Below are 18,297 nucleotides of genomic sequence, written 5' to 3'. Positions count from 1 at the left end.
TGGAGGTCCACAGGTTGAAGACCACTGAGGGCGGAGAGTTCACTCGAGTATAAGCCGAGGGGGGGTGTTTTCAGCACGAAAAATCGGTAAAAAAAAAAATACCACTAGGGGTCCCCAAACCATCCAGGACATTATCCTGTCCGCCTGCAGCATCATCTTGGTCCCAGCTGAAGCACAGGCTAATAAAAAGTCCAGGCAGTGAGGGAGGCACTAGTATTTCTCTGTGCTCACTCCTGTCCTATCAGAATGCAGCATGAAAACCGACAGAAGGGGGTTACAGAGCAGCCAGCAGTGATTGGATGAAGAGACCCAGAACAGCACAGCAGACTCAAGGATGAAGTGAAATTGCTTAGTAACTAAGGGCAGACTTAGTGCTTGCCTCGGACACACCCCTTCCTGAGCAGTGGTTGTCAGAATAAGTGAGCAGCAGAATAGAGGGATTTGTGAGCCAAATACAGAGGCTAGACACATAAAAATAGAATTTTATTTTCGGTGACATGACAGGTACCGCTTTCAATTTAACAATGGGAGTGACCATCAGATGGTGGGTTGGATTATACAGTCAGGGGGTGTGAATGTTTAAGACTGAGGGGAAAGCATGCCGGAATAATTCCACCCATCGCTTGATTAAAATTAAGCGTCTCATGCACTACACACACAGAAGAGGGAATGCTGCTCTTCTATGTCTCTATTCACACCCTAAGAAGCAGCAACAGCATGGAGGACATTATTGAGCAGGGTACCATGTGAATCATTCACTGGTTTAAGATCTTATAATCACAAAAAGCTCTTGTGTAGTCTCGGTGCAGTCTCTGTTTGCTTTTGTCTTTCTCCAATTACTTCTTCATCCATCTCCCTTCTCATCTCTGTTCTGTCCATAGACTGCAGAAAGATGAGAAAGAAGCATTTTTCACTGATACAGTACATTACAAAAGTTTCTTACATTCGCTCATACAATTGATCTATGATCTAGATTTTTAAAACAACAGTGTCTATTTACCGTAAGACCTGCACTGGAGCACAAACTGCTACTCTAACCCCTGGATAGTAACTAGGAAAGAGACTCCATAACAAATAATAGGAAACTTATTTTACATTGCCAAAATCACTGACTTAAAAATCACATAACAAATACAAATTAAAGTACTTTACCTACACACTGTTACATAGACCTAAACAGTACATAAACCTAGACCCACCATTCTCTAGATGCCTCATTGGCTAGACCAAAACTTACCAACATTTACCATTACTGAGATCCATTATCTACCCACCATTACTCATATTCACATTTATCTATATTCACTGTTACTGGGATCCACAGTTACCAAGACCCTCTATTACCTGGATCCACCATTACCAAGATTATCCATTATCCAAATCCACCATTACCTAAATCCAACATAACCAAGACTTTCCATTACCAAAATCCTCCATTATCTGTATCCACTATTACCTAGAGCCACCATTATCAAGACCCCCCCCCCCCCCCATTACCTGTATCCACTATAACTAAGATCCACCATTACCAAGACCCTCCATTACCTGGATCCACCATTATCTAGATTCACCAATACCAAGACCTTCCAATACCTGGATCCACTATTACCTAGATTCACCAATACCAAGACCCTCCATTACCTGGATCCAACATTACCTAGTTTGACCGTTACTAAGATGCTCCATTACCTGTATCCACTATTACTTAGATCCACCATTACCAAGACCCTCCATTATCAAGATCCACCATCACCTAGATTCACCATTAGCAAGACCTCCAGTCACCTGGATTGACTATTACCTAGATTCACCAATACAAAGACCTTCCATTACCTGAATCCACTATTACCTAGATTCACCAATACCAAGGTCTTCCATTACCCGAATCCACTATTACCTAGATTCACCAATATCAAGGCCTTCCATTACCTGAATCCACTATTACCTAGATTCACCAATACCAAGGCCTTCCATTACCTGAATCCACTATTACCTAGATTCACCAATACCAAGGCCTTCCATTACCTGAATCCACTATTACCTAGATTCACAATTACCAAGACCTTCCATTACCTGGATCCACCATTACAAGACCCTCTGTTGCCCATATCCATTTTTTATCTAATGTGCAGGGAAAAAGGGACAAACAGTTCCATTGATTTAGCAGTAGTAACTGAATTATTGGGGTATCTAATACTGCTAATCTTGTAACCTTGCTACTGTTCCTCCCAGATAAATGGATGTCAGCTGTTATTGTCAATACAGAGGCTGTAGACTTGCCCACAAACCCACAACAACCTCCATAATTGAGTTCACTGTCTTTGAAGATTATATATATAGATATTACTGGGCATGTAAAGTAGAAGTGTTATCATTTTGGAGGTTTCCCACCATAGGTGCCTTCAGAAGGTTTGGTAAGTCTACAATACACGCTGTATCAATGTTTGATGAGGTGTCCTCCTCATCACAAAAGGGAAAGATCAGATTTTGAAACATAATTATATTGTGTGAAATATCAATATTGATGTGTAGAAATACTATATATCTCTCAATGCAGCTCACAAGTCTCAGCTCCGTCATAGACATACAACTGAGCCATAGTGCAGCCAACAGTACTGAGCCAGATTTAGTCCCAACGATCGGAGGAGTACTGAATGACCATGAGGGTTGTTGTACATCAAAATAAACGGCACATTCTTCCATTCATATCAGAAAATTAATATGTAATCTGGAAACTTGGACTTAACATGACCCACATGTTCCACAGATTCCACAAATGTCTGGTGGGCGGGGACTGGAACCAATTTCTGGACTCTTATCTATGATAACTTGTACTTAAGATGTCTGTTTGCAGGGGGTCACCGTATTGTTATATATAGTCATGGCCGTAAATGTTGGCACCCCTGAAATTTTTCAAGAAAATGAAGTATTTCTCACAGAAAAGGATTGCAGTAACACATGTTTTGCTATACACACGTTTATTCCAAACTCCAAAAATGGGCTGGACAAAATTATTGCCACCCTTTCAAAATTGTGGAAAAATAAGATTGTTTCAAGCATGTGATGCTCCTTTAAACTCACCTGGGGCAAGTAACAGGTGTGGGCAATATAAAAATCACACCTGAAAGCAGATAAAAAGGAGAGAAGTTCCCTTCGTCTTTGCATTGTGTGTCTGTGTGTGCAACACTAAGCACGGACAACAGAAAGAGGAGAAGAGAACTGTCTGAGGACTTGAGAACCAAAATTGTGGGAAAATATCAACAATCTCAAGGTTACAAGTCCATCTCCAGAGATCTAGATGTGCCTTTGTCCACAGTGTGCAACATTATCAAGAAGTTTGCAACCCATGGCACTGTAGCTAATCTCCCTGGGCGTGGACGGAAGAGAAAAATTTATGAAAGGTGTCAACCCAGGATAGTCCGGATGGTGGATAAGCAGCCCCAAACAAGTTCCAAAGATATTCAAGCTGTCTAGCAGGCTTAGGGAGCATCAGTGTCAGCTCGAACTATCCGCCGACATTTAAATTAAATGAAACACTATGACAGGAGACCCAGGAGGACCCCACTGCTGACACAGAGACATAAAAAAGCAAGACTACATTTTGCCAAAATGAACTTGAGTAACCAAAATCCTTCTGGGAAAACATCTTGTGGACAGATGAGACCAATATAGAGCTTTTTGGTAAAGCAGATCATTCTCCTGTTTACCGAAACAGAATGAGGCCTACAAAGAAAAGAACACAGTACCTACAGCGAAATATGGTGGAGGTTCAATTATGTTTTGGGGTTGTTTTGCTGCCTCTGGCACTGGGTGCCTTGAATGTGTGCAAGGCATCATGAAATCTGAGGATTACCAATGGATTTTGGGTCACACTGTACAGCCCAGTGTCAGAAAGCAGGACAATGACCCCAAACATAAATCAAAAAAGCCCCCAGAAATGGATGGCAGCAAAGTACTGGAGAGTTCTGAAGTGGCAGCAATGAGTCCAGATCTAAATCCCAGTGAACACCTGTGGAGGGATCTTAAAATTGCTGTTGGGAAAAGGCGCCTTCCAATAAGAGATACCTGGAGCAGTTTGTAAAGGAAGAGTGGTCCAACATTCCGGCTGAGAGGTGCAAGAAGCTTATTGATTGTTATAGGAATCGACTGATTTCAGTTATTTTTTCCAAAAGGTGTGCAACCAAATATTAAAAGGGTACTCTGCTGCTCAGCGTTTGGAACAAACTGTTCCAAATGCTGGAGACGGCGCCGGGAGCTCGTGACATCATAGCCCGCCCCCTCATGATGTCATACCCCGCCCCCTCAATGCAAGTCTATGGGAGGGGGCGTGACAGCTGCCACGCCTCCTCCCATAGACTTGCTTTGAGGGGGCGTGACATCATGAGGGGCCAGGGCTATGACGTCACCAGATCCCGGCGCCGGCTCTAAGCATTCGGAACATTTTGTTCCAAACGCTGAGCAGCGGAGTACCCCTTTAAGTTAAGGGTGCCAATAATTTTGTCCAGACCATTTTTTGGGTTTGGTGTGACATTATGTCCAATTTGCTTTTTTCCTCCCTTTTTTGTTTTAGTTCCAATACAACCAAAGGGAATAAACATGTGTATAGCAAAACATGTGTTACTGCAATCCTGTCCTGTGAGAAATACTTCATTTTCTTGAAAAATTTGAGGGGTGCCAACATTCATGGCCATGACATACACAGGTCTGGACCATTGAACAAGTAAGGTATTTTGGTGTGTTTCCGGTGACATAGTTGCCACTCCAGAGAGAAACTGAAGGAATTAAGAGACTTTGCTGGGCTTTTCCCTGTAACTTCCAATAGAGGGCCACAGACATGTAATCTCTTGGTGGCACATATGTGGGAAGAGATCTTTTCTCCCAAAAGGTAGGGGTTCTAGAGTACTTCCTTTTATCAAACAAATGTCAGAAATGGTAATACCTCTTTAAAGGAAAGTGCAATCAGAAAGTGACCTATTGTTTAAGTCTGGCCACTAAGTCTATAACTAATCTGAGACTTCCTCTTCTGTATAGATCATTTCCTAGTTATGACTTTCTTCTCACAGCAGACAAGGAGTACAGTTGACACCATTCACAGCAGAGCTCAGTACCCCCCTGTAGAATGACGATGGAAAAGGTCACAGAGAATGCCCAGTAACGTATTTTATGTGAATGGGACAGCTTTAGTCTATTGTTGTCAATGGGTCCTGCTGTAAAACATATCACTAAATTATGTTAAAAACACCACATGCAAGCTGGTAGCCCCATATTAATGCAAAAAAATAAATAAATAAATATACGATCAGAAAATAGAAACAGATTAGAACAAAATAACGTTTCAGTATACAGTGGGGCAAAAAAAGTATTTAGTCAGCCACCAATTGTGCAAGTTCTCCCAGTTAAAAAGATGAGAGAGGCCTGTAATTTTCATCATAGGTATACCTCTACTATGAGAGACAGAATGAGAAAAAAAATATCCATAATATCACATTGTCTGATTTTTTAAGAATTTATTTGCAAATTATGGTGGAAAATAAGTATTTGGTCAATAACAAAAGTTCATCTCAATACTTTGTTATATTCCCTTTTTTGGCAATGACAGTGGTCAAATGTTTTCTATAAGTCTTCACAAGGTTTTCACACACTGTTGCTGGTATTTTGGCCCATTCCTCCATGCAGATCTCCTTTAGAGCAGTGATGTTTTGGGGCTGTCGCTGGGCAACACAGACTTTCAACTCCCTCCAAAGGTTTTCTATGGACTTGAGATCTGGAGACTAGCTAGGCCACTCCAGGATCTTGAAATGCTTCATATGAAGCCACTCCTTCGTTGCCGGGTGGTATGTTTGGGATCATTGTCATGCTGAAAGACCCAGCCACATTTTATCTTCAATGCCCTTGCTGATGGAAGGAGATTTACACTCAAAATCTCACAATACATGGCCCAATTCATTCTTTCCTTTACACGGATCAGTCGTCATGCTCCCTTACCAGAAAAACAGCCCCAAAGCATGATATTTCCACCCCCATGCTTCACAGTAGGTATGATGTTCTTTGAATGCAACTCAGCACTCTTTCTCTTCCAAACATGACGAGTTGAGTTTTTACCATAAAGTTCTACTTTGGTTTCATCTGACCATATGATATTCCCCCAATACTCTTCTGGATCATCCTAATCCTCTCTAGCAAACTTCAGATGGGCCCAGACATGTACTGGCTTAAGCAGGGGGACACGTCTGGCACTGCATGATTTGAGTCCCTGGTGGCGTAGTGTGTTGCTGATGGTAGCCTTTGCTACTTTGGTCCCAGCTCTCTGCAGGTCATTCACTAGGTCTCCCCCCGTGTGGTTCTGGGATTTTTGCTCACTGTTCTTGTGATCATTTTGACACCACGGGGTGAGATTTTGCATGAAGCCCCAAATCAAGGGAGATTATCAGTGGTCTTGTATGTCTTACATTTTCTAATAATTGCTCCCACAGATGATTTCTTCACACCAAGCTGCTTGCCTATTGCAGATTCAGTCTTCCCAGCCTGGTGCTGGTCTACAATTTAGTTTCTGGTGTCCTTCGACAGCTCTTTGTTCTTGGCCATAGTGCAGTTTGGAGTGTGACTGTTTGAGGTTGTGGACAGGTGTCTTTTATACTGATAACAAGTTCAAACAGGAGCCATTAATACAGGTAACAAGTGAAGGACAGAGGAGACTCTTAAAGAAGAAGTTACAGGTCTGTGAGGGCCAGAAATCTTGCTTGTTTGTAGGTGACCAAATACTTATTTTCCACCATAATTTGCAAATAAATTCTTTAAAAATCAGACAATGTGATTTTATGGATTTTTTTTCTTATTCTGTCTCTCATAGTTGAGTTATACCTATGGTGACAATTACAGGCCTCTCATCTTTTTTAGGTGGGAGAACTTGCACAATTGATGGCTGACTAAATACTTTTTTTGCCCCACTGTATGTCAATGTTAATTATGTAAAAAAAAAAAAAAAGATCTACGTAATACATTCCCTTTAAAATGTATCCCCTCCCGCTGTATTGAAATGTCAAATTCTGGTAAATTTTAGATCCTGTCCCCTAGTCTCACATGGGAACACCCCCAAACTTTTTATTTTTTTATTTAAATCTGCATAATTTCCCCGTTTTGTGATCAGATTTGTTGGACTGTCCTGCAAATATCAGACCTGTACAAAAATTGTGTGAGACCCTCTTTAGAACCTGTGACGGGTGATTGTGCCCTTTATCATCTTTCCCAAAAAAACTGAAATGTTATCTTGCATAACTTGACAGTAGAGGATGATTCAGGGATTTCTAATTTCTGATGCTATTTAGTGCTTTTCAATTCAGATGAAATTATAGAAAATAATAAGTTCCCCGAGCCAATATGGAGATGTTGGTAGACTTAGAGATGAGCGAACTTACAGTAAATTCGATTCATCACGAACTTCTCGGCTCGGCAGTTGATGACTTTTCCTGCATAAATTAGTTCAGCTTTCAGGTGCTCCCGTGGGCTGGAAAAGGTGGATACAGTCCTAGGAGACTCTTTCTTAGGACTGTATCCACCTTTTCCAGCCCACCGAAGCACCGGAAAGCTGAACTAATTTACGCAGGATAAGTCATCAACTGCCGAGCCGAGAAGTTCGTGACGAATCGAATTTACTGTAAGTTCGCTCATCTCTATTGGCAGTGTCATCCCGATCAATACATCATCTCCCTGCGCTTTCATTTACTTATTATCCTTCTGACACTTTATTACCATAGTTCATAGGAAGAAATCAATACGTTTTGTCTACGTTACACACAGATAAAGGCACATAACTTCCTCTTTAGGAAGGTTCCTACAAATACATGTGTGTATACAAGGGGAACCTGACATGCAAAACACCAGTTTCAGAGCTTAGCGTGTAAATCTAGATATGCAAAGCACCTGACAATAGCCTCATTGACAGTCCAGGGTAGTCACTTTAAAGGTGATGTATCCTCCAGGTATTCTGCCGCACATTAAAGGGGCACTCAACCCAAAAGTTGTCAGATTAAAAAACGTCAGCAGTGGTATAAGACAGGCATACTTGCTAACTGGCAGGAGTAACACGTTAAAGTTGCAAAACGGTACAAAGTGTTAATAACTTCTCAGTGAATGACATGTGGCATAAGTCTGGTGCAGTTTACAAGGCCAGCCTTAAAGGGGTACTCTGGCCCTAGTATCTTATCCCCTATCCAGAGGTCAGGGGATAAGATGTCAGATTGTGGGGTCCCGCCGCTGGGGACCCCCAGGATCTCCGCTGCAGCACCCCGCTATCATTACAGCACAGAGCAAACTCGCTCTGTGCGTAATGACCGATACAGGGGCCGGAGCATCGTGATTTCACAGCTCCGCCCCCTTGTGACGTCACAGCCCGCCCCCTTAATACAAGTCTATGGGAGGGGGTGTGGAGGCCGCCACGCCCCCCTCCTATAGACTTGCATTAAGGGGGCGGGCCGTGACGTCGCGATGCTCCTGCCCCTGTATCGCCGGTCATTACGCACAGAGCGAGTTTGCTCTGCGCAGTAATGAAAGCGGGGTGCTGCAGCGGAGATCCCGGGGGTCCCAAGCCGCGGGATCCCCGCAATCTGACATCTTATCCCCTATCCTTTGAATAGGGGATAAGATGCTAGGGACAGAGTACCCCTTTAAGGTGGTCATACATTTTCCATAACTGTTCACTGCTTATCCATTATAGAACAATAGAGTTGGACGGAAAAAAATCCAAAACACCCGACCCTTCTCTCACCTACATTTTCTGTCAGGTAGAGAGTCAGAAGACACTGTACACCTTAGACCAGTGTTTCCCAACCAGTGTGCCTCTAGCTGCTGCAAAACTACAACTCCTAGCATGCTCGGACAGTCTCCCAACTCTCCACCGATGTCGCAGGTTCAGCTGACCTTAGCATAAGGTATTTACACATTTTAGTCTATATGTCCCCTCATGGCTGACGAACATTTGCACCAATATTATTAGAGTGTTTTGTGTATACACAGTGTACACCCCTCACATGTTTTTGTAAATATTTTGTTATATCTTTTCATGTGACCAATTTGATTCAGTGTGTGGTGTATGGTCTGAACACTGACAGGCTGCCCCCCACCCCCACCTCTTTAACCTCTGCAGCAATGCTGGTAGTGCTCATATGTTTATTACCTCTGGATAGGATGCTGAGCATGTGCACTCCACTTCTTTGGTCGACCATGGGAAGGCCTGTTCTTAATGGAACCTGTCCGGTGAAACCGCTGTATGGTCTTGCCCACTGTGCTGCAGCTTAGTTTAAGGATCTTGGTAATCTTCTTATAGCCTCAGCCATCTTTATGTAGAGTGACAATTCTTTTTTTCAGATCCTCAGAGACTTCTTTGTCATGAAGTGCCTTGTTGAACTTTCAGTAACCAATATTAGAAAGTGTGAGAGCGAGAACACCACATTTTAGACACCTGAGAGCTTGTAATATGTACAAGTCATGTGACACCAGGGAGGGATATTGGGTCCAATTTGGACATTTCCACTTAGGGGGTGCACTCATTTTTGTTGCTAAGGTTTAGGCATTAATCTAATTTCTTCAGTGTTCCATAAAGATAGAATAAAATACTTTTTACTGTATCTGAGCTAAACCTTTTCATACATCTTTCTGGGACATAAGAAGCTAATAGAGGCCCTTGAATAAAAGTCCCTCCAGAGTGGAAAGGTATTACACAGATAAGGGTTTACAGTGGATGACCACCGATACAGTTGCATTACATCAGATGGTTTCTTGCATCTCCTGTGCCCCACTAAAAATCTGGGCCCCCAACCACCATGTGCCTTTGATAATACTGTAGGCTACTTATGTGGCAGAGGAGCTCCACTGCTCAGTTTGATCCAAATGCTGGGGCCGGTGTGAGGTGGAAATTTGCGCCCCGTAGATCCATGCGTCCGCTCCTCCTCCAGCTCTCCGAAGATTTCCGAAGCTAGAGCTGGGAAAGGGCAGAGCAAGGGGAGGGAGGAGGTTCACACCCCCTCCCTCGGCTCGGCTGGACGCAGATCTCCATGGGGAGAAGTACACGCCCCCTCTCTTATCTCCCAGAACTGAGGACGTAGATCTCCACATTATGTCCCCCTTTAGCCTGTGCAGTATGTCCCCCTTTACACATAGAGCTCATTGGGAGCACTGCTCTACATCCTCAGCTCGGAGAGATGAGGGAGGGGACCTGCCGTGGAGATCTATGTCCTCAGGGAGGGGAGATGAGGGAGGGGACCTGCCGTGGCGATCTATGTCCTCAGGGAGTGGGTGTGCCGTAGAGATCTGCGTCCAGCCGAGCTGAGGGAGGGGGCGTGAACCTCCTCCCTCCCCTTGCTCTGCCCTCCCCCAGCTCTAGCTTCGGAAATCTTCGGAGAGCTGGGGGAGGAGCGGACGCATGGATCTACGGGGGCGCAAAAAACCACCTCACACCGGCTATGGGAGCTCTTGACGTCATAGCCTCGCCCCCTCAAGACATCACGCCCCGCCCCCTCAATGCAAGTCTATGGGAGGGGGCGTGCCACTGTCACGCCCCCTCCCATAAACTTGCATTGAGGGGGCGGGCGTGATGTCATGAGGGGGCGGAGCTATGCCGTCACGCGCTCCCGGCACAGGCTCCAGCGTTCGGAACAGTGTGTTCCAAATGCTGAGCAGCGGAGTACCCCTTTAAGGCACCACAATATCCAAAAATAAGCTATTCTTGGAGATACCACCTCAACAAATGAGGGATGTCCCTAGACAGTGTAAATCTCATAGGAGGCATGTTTCCCGAGCAGAACCCAATGCTCAAGTATACTGAGAGCTGCAATATTAGAGAGAACTGTGTCGCTGCAATGAAAACAAAGCATAGCAGGGTGCCTGTGAAAATCGATGGAAACAATGGACACCAGGAACCACAGTGGAAAGACTCTTAGCTGTAGCACAAAAAAAAGAGGGAGTCCCTAACATTCCCACCAGATCCACTTCATGGGACTTATGGTTTAGGTGAGATGTCACAAGGAGATGATCTTTCCATGAACATAACTATAGACTTTATCAATTTAGATGCCCCAGAGTCTTCACTCGAGAGTACCTCCACTAGATGCTTGACTGCCCGGTACTCCTTCATGGTAAAATTACAGCCCCCACCTTCCCGGCTTTGCTCCTTCAGAAGACAGAAAGAAGGGAGGGGGCTCCTATCAGCCCATGTATGCTGGTTAGTGTGTTGTGTTGAGGATGAGACCTCCTAGAGATGTAGTTAGCAGGTTATCGCTAATAAGTTCTCACTCTTTGGGTCATAGCCCCTTGTGGCTCCTAGACAGATGGATTAAATATGGGCATACACAGTAGGGCTATCCATCTCTCCAAACACTCATGTAAGGGAACACGTTTCTTCTAATGGGGAAAGGGCTATGAGCCGCTGCCAGACGCTTCATCCGGGAAAGTGATGCATCAGACAAGATGAATCCAGCTCTTCTGACTAACTGACTAGTTGGCTAATTCTACGGAAATCTCTGCATGATAGGGCTGCACGATATATCACAAAAGCAATCCAATCGCGATTTTTGCTTTTTGCGATATGGTGATTCGGCCCCCCCGGGAAAACATGCGATTATCTGCTCGGGCTGGCTCCCATGGCGGGGGGCGGCTAGAGCAGGTAAAAACTAATTTAAATACTAAAAGTCAGTGTTTCCCAAACAGGGTGCCTCCAGTTGTTGCAAAACTACAACTCTTAGCATGCCCGGACCGGCAAAGGCTGTCCGGGCATGCTGGGAGTAGTAGTTCCACAACAGCTGGAGGCACCCTGCTGGAAAAACACTGAGCTAAGGGTGCAGGGAGAAAAATAAAAAAAAACCTTCTGCTCACCTAGTCCCGGTCCCTGCAGATTCGTCTCCGTGCGCTCCGGAGTTTCCTCTCTTCTTAGTACAGTAGGACCTTTCCCTTTTCAGCCAATCACAGGCCGCAATGGTGTCACGTGTCAAGCCAGTGATTGGCTGATGAGGAAAGGTCTTGTACTGCACTGGATTTGAAATCCGCCCGGGAAACCCAGTGTATTACTGTAGTACAAGAATAAAAGAATATGACAGGAGAGGAGGGGGGGGGGGATGTGACAAGGGGGGAATGTGACAGAAGGGGGGGAGAATGTGACAAGGGGGGGAATGTGACAGGGGGGGGAAATGTGACAAGGGGGGGATGTGACAAGGGGGGGAGTGTGACAAGGGGGAAATGTGACAAGGTGTGGGAGAAGGTGACAAGGGGGGGAGAATGTGACAACGGGGGGATGTGACAGGGGAGGAGAATGTGACAGGGGGGGAGAATGTGACAAAGGGGGGTTTGACAAGGGGGAGAATGTGACAGGGGGGAGGATGTGACAGGAGGGGAGGATGTGACAGGAGGGGAGGATGTGACAGGAGGGGAGGATGTGACAGGAGGGGAGGATGTGACAGGAGGGGAGGATGTGACAGGAGGGGAGAATGTGACAGGGGGGGAGAATGTGACAGGGGGGAGAATGTGACAGGGGGGAGGATGTGACAGGAGGGGAGAATGTGACAGGGGGGAGAATGTGACAGGGGGGAGAATGTGACAGGGGGGGAGAATGTGACAGGAGGGGAGAATGTGACAGGAGGGGAGAATGTGACAGGGGGGAGAATGTGACAGGAGGGGAGAATGTGACGGGGGAAGAATGTGACAGGGGGTGGAGAATGTGACAGGAGGGGAGGATGTGACAGGGGGGAGAATGTGACAGGGGGGAGTATGTGACAGGGGGAGAATGTGACGGGGGGGGGAGAATGTGACAAGGGGGGAGAATGTGACAAGGGGGGAGAATGTGACGGGGGGGAGAATGTGACAGGGGGGAGAATGTGACGGGGGGAGAATGTGACAGGGGGGGAGAATGTGACATGGGGGGGAGAATGTGACAGGAGGGGAGAATGTGACAGGGGGGGAGAATGTGACAGGGGGGAGAATGTGACAGGGGGGGAGAATGTGACAGGAGGGGAGAATGTGACAGGGGGGAGAATGTGACAGGAGGGGAGAATGTGACGGGGGGAGAATGTGACAGGGGGTGGAGAATGTGACAGGAGGGGAGGATGTGACAGGGGGGAGAATGTGACAGGGGGGAGTATGTGACAGGGGGAGAATGTGACGGGGGGGGGAGAATGTGACAGGGGGGAGAATGTGACAGGGGGGGAGAATGTGACAGGGGGGGGAGAATGTGACGGGGGGGAGAATGTGACAGGGGGGGAGAATGTGACGGGGGGAGAATGTGACAGGGGGGGGAGAATGTGACATGGGGGGGAGAATGTGACAGGGGGGAGAATGTGACATGTGAATGAAGGGTACTATGGCCACCTCTCCATTGGAGACGTTTCTTCTCTTGATTCGTTGTGTGGGTTGCATAGATGTCTATTTTGGGTCAACCCATAAACCAAACCACAATATTCCCAATATGTGACTCTGGTTCCCTACAGTGGCTGGCATGTACATACAAATAATTAATAATGGGAACGCTGCCTCAGGTTGAATGTGTAGGAAGAAGCCAAATCTAATGAATAAATGCAAGAAAAATAAATAGTTTTGGACTATAGGATGACATTTTAGATTTATTTTTTAATATTTGCTAAAATGTCCCTGTGTCTTATGGTAGATGGTGAAAGACAGAGGAGGGAGGGGTCTTACCACAATTATCCTAGCCCACATCAAGACGAGAGGGAAAAGTGAACCCCTTTATGTCCCAGGTGTCTGAACCTCCTGGGGGGGGGGGGGGGTGACTGGTGGTCTCCATATCAGGGAATATTATACTATTTCCATCCTGCAGGCTTATTGTCCAGTCTACCCTAGGAGCGATTCCGATAACACATTGGCAGATATATGATACAGGTACCCCAAAACTAGTTATATGTATCTGGGGTCCCAGTACACCAGAGTTATACCTTCATGACCCTTTGTTGTCACATAACAAACCATGGGGCCTGATAGCAGGACAAGGAAGGTGGCCCCATTCCCTCCCAATTACCTTTAGCAGTAAGAGGGGGCAGAGCATTTGGTTATTTTGGTCCCCTTGTGTCTTTACTTCCACTTGGCCCGTTCTCCCTCCCTGCCTCATCCATAGTCATCTCTATCTAGATCTCACATCTTAGTCGAGCCGGGTCCCCTTGGCTGCTGGATTTCATGGCGCCTATTGTCCATGCCGGCATGTTATGCCAAGAGGTCCAGAAGAAATGCTCACTTGCCCAAATATAATGGCACACTGACATACGGGATCCTAAAACAGATATCTGTGAAGCCCCCAAAACATGAAGCCCAAAATACCAGCTGTCTGCTCAACGGGATAATAGGATAGCAGTTAGAGCTGGGCGGTAGACCGGTTCATACCGAAATTTTTGTGTTGCACGATATTAATTTTAACCCATACCGCAATATCGGTTTGGCCCCTCCCCCTTGGGAATGAATGAATCAGCCCAGCGCTGCGTTGTCCCCACATCGGGGAACTAATCCTATGTGACCTGCGAGCGCTGTTCTGCCCCCCCCCCCCAATTAATTATTAGCCCAGCGCAGCGCTGTCCCCATCAGGGTACTACTCACATGTCACCCGCATGCGCTGCCCCCCTCATGCTGTTTGTTGCGGCCGCCGGCGCTGACACTCTATACGAGTGGTCTCCAACCTGCGGACCTCCAGATGTTGCAAAACTACAACTCCCAGCATGCCCGGACAGCCAACGGCTGTCCGGGCATGCTGGGAGTTGTAGTTTTGCAACATCTGGAGGTCTGCAGGTTGGAGACCACTGCTCTATACTGTGCGGTATCCCTATGCCCCGGGCTGCAAAAAATAAACTTTAACGCACCTACGTCGGCCTTACGCTGGGGACGTCAGCCTATCACTGGCCGCAGCGATGTTCCGCCTCGGCCGGTGATAGGCTGACCCCACTGTCATGGAAGGAGCCGGCTTCTTACATGACAGTGGGCTCAGCCTATCAGTGGTTGAGGCGGACTATTGCTGCGGCCTGTGATAGGCTGACAGCTCTCCGACGTTCCCGTCCCCAGCGTAAGGCCGACGTAGGTGCATTAAAGTTTATTTCGTTTACCTTTTGCAGCCCGGGCATAGGGATACCGCACAGTATAGAGTGCCAGCGCCCACAACAAACAGGACGAGGAGGGCAGCGCTGGCGGGTGACATATGTGAGTATTTACCCCGATGGGGATGTGGGCTGATAATGAATATATGGGGGTAGGAAATACCGTTATATACCGTGGAACCGCCAAAATTTAAAAAAAGTACCATGATATACATATTTGGTCATACCCCCCAGCCCTAATGGCAGTACGTCAATATTTGATGTTTAGAGCAGTAACATGATGTCACAGTAGCCTTGGGGTTAGTAATGGGCACCACCAAAAACTCATTTCAGTCCCCTGGGGGTCTAAACTTCTAGACTTCACTGCAACAGAAATGAGAGAACAAGTCCTAATTCTTCCCTGATCCTTCTGTATGACTGTGCACTGACTCATGGGCTAGCCTCGCTATGTGTGATGTTGGGGGCTGGTTGACAAAATGCCCTCTATAATGAGAGGTGGAGGCGATACAATACAATACGGGCCTGTCTCATATAAATCCCTGTGGTTGGCTTTGCCTGGATTTCATACATAGCATCATCAATGCAGGGTTCATGTATTGGGGGGGGGGGACAGACACTTCATCCCCCCCCCCCCCTCCCCTTTTCTTTTTAGTGGAAGGAAGAACCCTTTGTGCCAATTTGTATCCCAAGAAATGGAGCCTGTATCTGAAATGGACTATTAAAGTCGGCGAAGAAATCCTCTTAACCTAGACAGTCGACTGTTGCCAGGCAGGGTTGGCATGGGGGTGGGTGGTAGAGCAGCTTACGGGGTGGGTAGATTGGACTTGAGGGTCTATTTTACACTTGTGCGGCACAAAGTGTTCCAGTGTGGATTGTGTGTTGCGTGGTGTTGCCCCAGTGTTGGCTTACACAGTGCCCCCTCTATCTGGGCTCTGCACTGTGTCAGCGAGGCCGCTCCAGCTGCCGCTGGTCCTTTCAGCGAGCGCGCAGGGTATTGTCGTGTCGTAGAGGAAGCTTTATTGATCTCCTCAGCCGTCTCTTTTGACGGATAATAGAGAGTGTTAATCTCCCCCTGGGAGTGTATGAATATTCACATCACCCCCACCACCACCACCACCCTCCAACCAGGGAGAGTAGGGGGAGCATGTCCGGGAGCGGCTTACCAAAAGCTCAGCTCGCCTCTCATTGGACTCTCTCATTATCCTTGGTACCCTGTTCCCATCTATCTCCTCTTCTTCCCCTTGTGACACTTGTGAGGAGGGACCGAGGGAGTGACACACCGACTCTCTCACACACACACACACATACACACCCGAACAGCAGAGAGGTGAGTGCAGAGGAGCTGGATTTTTCTTAGAGTACCTATCTACATAGTCCATGTGTATTATGTGAATGTATGTATATATATATATATATTATATTATAATTGTGTATATATTATATTGTGAATCTGTGCACGTACTCTTGCGCGCTGTCCGGTCTCCTTCGCCGGTCTCTTATTGCGTTATTGTGTTCTTTTGTATTTAACCCTTTGTGCATCGCTGTCTATAGCAGAGTACGATGCAAGTGGCAGCCTGGGAATCACTGCCAACGTATCCTATGTCCCAGGGTTTTGTGCTATGGAGGAGAGGGTGGGTGGTGGGGTGGGGGGGGGAAGGGCGCCAACCTATTCAAATGCAAACTACTCGAATGGAAATGAGGGTCCTGCTCCAGTCCTGACACTTGTGAATATGGGACTGTGTGAGTGCATGCAGTGATTTCTATCTACAAGCAGCCAGCCCGCTCTTTTTGTATACACTGGTGTTTCCCAACCAGGGTGCCTCCAGCTGTTGCAAAACTACAACTTCCAGCATGCCCGGACAGCCTTCGGCTGTCCGGGCATGCTGGAAGTTGTAGTTTTGCAACAGCTGGAGGCACCCTGGTTGGGAAACACATGTATCTTAGGATGTAGTAAGGATCTCAGCGCAGGGTAGCATCTGGCTTCCTCCTCATAATTAATACCTCCAGGACTACAAACTATGGTGGACCTGGGCTATTAAAAGGAAGATGAGATGCACAGTGTCTGGAAATTTAACCCTATAGGTCTAGGAATAACGTCTTCAGAGGGTCCCAGTTCAGCGGAGTGAAAAAGAATGACCTATAACCAGTTGACGTTCCCCCACCACAGCTCCTAATCACCAAATCTTTTCTCCTCGTAGGCTAAATCACAATGGACTCTTCTACCGGAGTGAAAACCAAGGGTGGAACCCCGAATAGGCCTCTAACTTCTAGACCCTCTTTGTCTAAAAACACAAAAACCGGAAGCCCCACTCCCTCTCCTAAAGTAGCCTCAGAGAGCCCCCGCTTGGCCGCCTCCAGGGGTGTTGGTGAGTAGCGGCTACACGGTAACAGCTCAAGCAATGTGACTGATAAGAATGGTTTTTACCATCATTGGATACGATCAAGATAAAGCGAATAGTGAAGCAAATGTAGCACAAATGTTTTATTGATTGTAATTGTTTAATGTGTTGTTTGTGACCCCCACTGAATCTTGTGGTCCTAACATTACATCCTCAGTAGAGAGGGACTGCAGTACCAGACACAACCCAACGACAGGTGTGGTGCTGTTTCTAGACGAAAAGCAGCCATGTTTTCTAATCCTGTACAACCCCTGTAAAAGGGATAACAGTGACGTAGCAATAGGGGTAATAAGACTGGGGACTGTATACTTCAAGGGGTACTCCTACTATTTTTTTAAATCAACTGGTGCCTGAAAGTTAAAGGGGTATTCCAGGAAAAACCTTTTATATATATATATATATATATATATATATATATATATATCAACTGGCTCCAGAAAGTTAAACAGATTTGTAAATTACTTCTATAAAAAAAAAATCTCAATCCTTTCAGTACTTATGAGCTTCTGAAGTTAAGGTTGTTCTTTTCTGTCTAGATGCTCTCTGATGACACGTGTCTCGGGAACCGCCCAGTTTAGAAGCAAATCCCCACAGCAAACCTCTTCTAAACTGGGCGGTTCCCGAGACAGGTGTCATCAGAGAGCACTTAGACAGAAAAGAACAACCTTAACTTCAGAAGCTCATAAGTACTGAAAGGATTAAGATTTTTTAATAGAAGTAATTTACAAATCTGTTTAACTTTCTGGAGCCAGTTGATATATAACAAAAAGTTTTTTTTCCTGGATAAACCCTTTAAACAGATTTGTAAATTGCTTGTATTTCAA

At 46.1% G+C, this 18,297-nt stretch overlaps 2 protein-coding genes across 4 annotated transcripts in view; one reads left to right on the top strand and one right to left on the bottom strand.

The window, feature by feature from the left end:
• The window catches only part of LOC130367858 (mucin-17-like), a 74,906-nt gene that overhangs the window by 7,631 nt on the left and 48,978 nt on the right, over window positions 1-18,297 (top strand). For 2 of the 3 annotated variants that reach the window (XM_056570748.1, XM_056570749.1), the window contains exon 2: window positions 17,273-17,440. In XM_056570748.1, coding sequence (XP_056426723.1) covers window positions 17,284-17,440 — 157 coding nt within the window. In that variant the 5' untranslated portion in view covers window positions 17,273-17,283. Of the gene's footprint in view, window positions 1-15,988; window positions 16,402-17,272; window positions 17,441-18,297 lie in introns of those variants that run through there. The other variant, XM_056570747.1, reaches the window with a different exon arrangement.
• The window catches only part of PRKACA (protein kinase cAMP-activated catalytic subunit alpha), a 170,027-nt gene continuing 152,230 nt past the window's right edge, over window positions 501-18,297 (bottom strand). Inside the window, exon 13 of the mRNA XM_056570767.1 lies at window positions 501-882. The gene's annotated coding sequence lies outside the window, so the exon portion shown is untranslated. The remainder of the gene's footprint in view (window positions 883-18,297) is intronic.

The sequence above is a fragment of the Hyla sarda genome, chromosome 4 (genome assembly GCF_029499605.1).
Source record: "Hyla sarda isolate aHylSar1 chromosome 4, aHylSar1.hap1, whole genome shotgun sequence".
Classification (NCBI taxonomy): domain Eukaryota; kingdom Metazoa; phylum Chordata; class Amphibia; order Anura; family Hylidae; genus Hyla; species Hyla sarda.
This window is presented reverse-complemented; position numbering and strand designations above follow the sequence as displayed.